This window comes from Scophthalmus maximus, chromosome 14 (assembly GCF_022379125.1).
Source record: "Scophthalmus maximus strain ysfricsl-2021 chromosome 14, ASM2237912v1, whole genome shotgun sequence".
Lineage (NCBI taxonomy): Eukaryota > Metazoa > Chordata > Actinopteri > Pleuronectiformes > Scophthalmidae > Scophthalmus > Scophthalmus maximus.
Window position 1 is genome coordinate 17,395,188 of NC_061528.1, and position 5,391 is coordinate 17,400,578.

Here is a 5,391-nt window from a genome sequence, read left to right on the forward strand (position 1 = left end):
CTTCGTCAAATCAAAACCACGTGTCAGAGCAAACACATGCAGCCTTCTTGAATTAAAGTCCGTCCCCGAGCTGCCCTCCGTGCAACCTCGACAGAAAAGGAGCTCCTATTTGATTAACCAACCAACCCCTCCCCCCGTGCGTAATTACAGCGCGCGCGCGCGTCCTCGCCACGGCTTTGCCGTTTAGTCATATCATATCATATCATTTGCGCATTAGGATGGTATTAATGTGGCCGCTGCCCCCGAATTATATGGGACGAGCTGCGGTGATATATAAATATATATATATACTGCAGGAATATTGTGCGTCGCGTAGGTCTGGTTGGTGCCTCAGTTCAGTTCCAGTGGATCAAAATATGTCTGCACCAGAATAACACCAAAGGGAGAGGGGGGGGACAAATGCAGATTTTCCCATTAAAATCTCGTTACGTGACAAAAGAAAGCGCTCGTGTGTTTCTGACAGTTTGTTATCAGCCGAGCTTTAATAGATAAAACAGTCCCATTCACAGAGGCCGTCGGGTTTGCACGCGGCCCCCTGCGCCACAAGCCCTCCAGTGGGGCTGCCAAACACTGAGTGTTTTCTGTCAATATTAGCGGGACTACTTGGGGGGGGGGGGGTTATAATTGGACACGTGTTGCTCCCGCTTTTTTTTTGTCGTTTGGAGATCAACTGATTCCTTTGTAATGCGTTTTTAAAGCGAAGGGCGCGCCACAAGGAGGGCTAAAGTGTTCTTAAGAGCTCCCATTCAGCCTTTAGAATTTGGCCAGAGCAACCCGCCGAGAAACATGGAGGCCCTGGAAGTATTTAATCCAGGAGATGCGTCTACGGGGCTGTCACACGGGGGAGAGACTCGGGCACACGCAGGGACCACTCACCAGCTCGTCGAGGGAAAGACCCCGGACCCTCTGTCGTCGGACCCCGCAGATGTTGGCCATCACCCGTGCAGATTCTATTTGACCCGTCTGGGGAAATAAAAAGTGAATCCTTTTAATTGATTTCTTCTTCTATTTTGAATATGGAGGACATACTTTTTGACCTCGACCACGATGGCACCACCGATTTCGCCTTCTGGGGACAGATGGACCAGAACTTCCAGTTTCAGACCCAGCTGGACTCCTTCCTGCTGGACTGCAGCGCGGCCAGCGGCCAGCTGTCGCCCTGGTCCTCGTTTGGCTGTCAGTCCATGTTCCCGGACGCGCAGTTGACCTTGACCGACCTCGACGTGCAGTCGCCGGGGTCGGCCGTCTGCGCGGAGGGGGACAGCTCCTGCGCCGACGAGCCCCTGGAGGTGACCAAGCGCAGGGCGCGTCGCCTCGTCGTGACCCACCAGCCCTACAAGGTGCAGCGGCACGCGGCCAACATCCGGGAGAGGAAGAGGATGCTGAGCATCAACTCCGCCTTCGAGGAGCTGCGCTGCCACGTCCCGACGTTCCCGTACGAGAAGCGGCTGTCGAAGATCGACACGCTGCGACTGGCCATCGCCTACATCGCGCTGCTGAGGGAGATCCTCGTGTCGGGCTGCGACCCCAAGTCCTACGTGGACGAGTGCATGAAGAACGGCTACAAGAACCAGACCAACGCCATCTGGAACACGAGTGGTGAGCGGATCCCTCTCGTCCATTAGTCCAAGACCAGAGTAACAGTAGAACAGGTCTAACACCAAACGTGCTCACATGAACACGAATGATGATATTATTAATGATGAATTCATAATGTATCATTGACAAAAGTCTCATGAAAAGCTCATGCGGGTGTTTGTAAAATGCCTTGAAAGTACTGGGTTTTTTAAAATAACTAGGATTACTGATACAGAATTAGAACATTGGTAAAATGATAAACTGTGAGCTCCTGTGTTATACATTTATTCCTCATTTAAAACACTTGCTGATTCAGCCCTGAATGAAACAATGGTCATAACAACGTCCAAAGGGAGTTGCTATATAAGCATATATTTATACCGCAGATTGACGCATTTTCAGTCTGTAATTTATACTTTCACAGAGTTTTTTTTAATGGTGGACTTGACTCTAATCACGTTTCAGTGGTCAGAGAGAATGACTTGTTGATGTTGACAGTAATCCCTAAAAGGACAAGTCATTCTGAGCAGACCTGCACTGTACATTTCCCATGGTGGGTCTCCCTCAGCTATTTTCTCTTAAATTAAAGCCTCATTTCTATTCTCACTGACGCACAGATTTAGAATCACTGAGTTTACTAATTCTGTGGGAATCTTGCCCCGAAGCATCCTTATGGGGCTTTTCAGGAGTAAGTATAGCCCCCCCCTCCCGTTCTTCAGGGCCCAGACCTTGGACTTGTTAAACAGTCATTAAAATGTATCTAAAAACCTATGTGTTTGTCCTGCTTTTGTCTACCCCCCCCCCCCCTTTCCCAGATCTGACAGCCCGTCTCTCGTGGATAAAGTGGGATTAAGTGAAGCACATGCATGGGGCGCCCCGAGTGTGGAGGCGTCGGGCGTGGAGGTGGGTCCAGGTCCTCCCATGCTGACATCTGCAGACTTCTCACCGGGTCACACACAACTCGGGCTCCCTCGAGCCCATCTATATTCCTCCATCCTCCGTGGCTTTTAATATTCTAATTCGCTGTCGACTGGTAATTGAGAGCCATTGTTTCCGGGGCTGGGGAGGGAGAGAGCGTGGGCATTGTTTGCCCCAAATGGATGGCACTTGTACCGGAGAGAGACAGAGAGAGAGAGATGGGGGCACACTGGCATGAGACTGAAAGGACTTTCCCCCCGTGAGCTCATACTTCTGCACGCGGCCCTGAAGTGTTTTCTGGACTGCGGCTCATTAAGTCGATGTGTTAAAAAAAGGGCCTTACTCATGTAAATGAGACGACGGGGCGTGAGAAGCAGATTGGTGCAGTGTGTTTCAGCATGTCAGGTGCGGCTCCCAGTGATGGCGATGGTAAGGTCAATTGTTTTTCACGTGAAACCTCCGTCATCTGTTCTTTTGCTATTTATTTATTTATTTATTTTAAATGATTGCTTATTTATTGCCTATTTATTACTTTTAAAAGATATAATTGTGCTGCTGTCTTTTGGGGACATGTGTTAGGACAAGCTGTGCTGTTATCCATCGTTTCTGTAACTGGAATGGGAGATGCTAATTGTGATTTTCTGTACATTTGAAGTCACTCCATTGCCGTGTGACAATTGTCCCTGTTTTTCCTTGTTTGGCTCGCCACACATCACCACAGCGGAGAGTATGTGCGTTTGTAGTCGCTGTTCTCTTCTCAAAAGGCCTAAAAAGGAAACCAACATCTTTTCCACGTTGGTTTTATTCGTGGTGAATTTTCTGTTTTTTTCCTTGTGACGTCTTTGACAGGTGTCAAATCACTCATCATGGACCGAACCACCTTTTCTAATTCACCCGCCTGTTGGCTCGATATGAATGTTTATTTTTATTCATACCACAGGAGTAAGTTTATCAAATTCTCTGACACACACCCATGAATTTAGTCAGCACTTTAGAACTACAAATGGTGTCATCTGGAAGCTGTGGATATTTGGGATCATCTGTATCAAATTCTATGGCAATACAATCTATGTAAAAACTTTTTCACTCACATGTCAGCATCACAGCCCGACAGGGAATCACCAGTCATAGGATTCATCCTTTGCGTTGTACGTACTGTAGGTAATTAAGTTTCATGGCAAACCATTCGGTTGTTGAGGCCAAAATCCCTAAAAAGCCATGTCATCATAGGCTGGAATATAATGTCGACTCAAAATATCAATCGGGTGCATCAGTGGGTAAATGTTTAATAGATCAAGTGGAAGAATTTTTTAGACAAATTCGCTTTTCAATTCACCTGCTTCCTCTTTTTCCTCACACATGCCAGTGTGACAGAGTCAGTGCGCAGATTTTCTTTTTAAATTTCTTTTCTTTGCAACGGTGTAGTTCCTCGGAGCCTGAGCTGTCGCCTCAGCAGACGCTGCTGCAGGTGTCGTACTGGTCCCATGTGTAAAACAGGCCAAGGGAGTCAACAACACGCCCATTCTTCTTCAAGCACGTGTTCTTTTAGTGCCACTAATGGAGACCGGAGGAAACAGTCCGGTGATGGGATCTCCACGTAAGACATAGCTCATGCGTGATGCACAGCTGACGTATTCCTGTTATGGGATTTTTGCTCAAATTAAATTAGAAATTAAAACTTTTTTATTATCTTTCTTCTTTTTTTTTGGTTTTACCTGCAATGTTTTGGCACACGTCCTTTATTTTCCATCTGAGACGGGAAGAAATAAACCGAGCTGTATGACTCCTCCGCGAGGGTGGACTGAAATTGAACCGACACAGAGAAAACAAACATGTCACACACTTCTATTTTGTCCCAGTGTGTGTGTGTGTGTGCGCGCGCATGTGTGTGAGAGGCCAAGAACTAGTGTTTGACTGCTGTGTTTCACAGGCGTCACACAGATGTTGCCATGGCCCCTTCCACGTTCTGTGCACCTGTCTGATGTAAATGCAGAGACAGACACCCTGCATCATGTGAGACAGGGTTTTTGTGGCTGTGCTGAACAACATGATTTGATAGAAGAATAAATAAATGAATAGAATAGAAAATTAAAAATTGTCGAATTTTACTTGGACCTTTAAAGTTTTGTATAAATGTAGTGATCACCCAATGACAAGTGACCTTTGATTTCCTACTGACCCCTGTGTCCCCCTAGTGGTATTCACTAGTGCGATGCTTTGTGTTGCATTCAATAGCTTCAGAGGCTCAACAAGGGTTTATCAATAACTGTTGTGACAATGTTTGACAGCAGTGCATGGTGGTTGTACTGTATCCTTAGTTTGAAAAGCAGGGACAAATACAATTTGCATTAAAGTGACACTCTTTGTTGCTGGACTGGCACAATAAACCAACTCTAAACTCAAATAAAACTTGCTGTCGATAAGTGAGTCATCATTATGACATTAAAGTACACCACAAGGATGATGAATGAATAAAATGAATGGCATATAAGGTGTGTCACATAAAAAAAATCAAATCTAATGAATAGTGATAACCTGAGCTATTATAATAAGATAATATGAGAAATTAAAACAAAGTATATTGTAGCTTTTCTTTTCCTTTCTATTAAAAGTATGAACATAAATATTTTTTAAAAAGCGTATGACATTTATTTTTCAACTGCATAATTACACATTTGTGTATTATTATGTAATTGTAACTATGCACATTTATGATGCTGACCCCTCAAAAACACCGTAAGACAGTGAGTCTGTGGACTGCATCAGGTTTTCTTTTCTTTTATGTGTCGGCATTGAGGTAGTTTATTGATTTAACATCCAGCAGACTCACCCCGACAAACACCGAGAGGCAGCTCTCTTCCTCGGGTCGGGGCAGGTGTGTTTATCGTGTCAGGG

At 45.6% G+C, this 5,391-nt stretch overlaps 1 protein-coding gene across 1 annotated transcript; it reads left to right on the forward strand.

Annotated features, from left to right (window-relative positions):
* Positions 1 to 567: 567 nt before the first annotated feature.
* LOC118283168 (protein Fer3) lies at positions 568 to 4,905 on the forward strand. Its single transcript, XM_035604896.2, has 2 exons — positions 568 to 1,599; positions 2,394 to 4,905. The coding sequence occupies exons 1-2, from the start codon at positions 1,017 to 1,019 to the stop codon at positions 2,429 to 2,431; spliced, it is 621 nt and encodes a 206-aa protein (XP_035460789.1). The 5' UTR covers positions 568 to 1,016; the 3' UTR covers positions 2,432 to 4,905.
* The last annotated feature ends 486 nt before the right edge of the window (positions 4,906 to 5,391 follow it).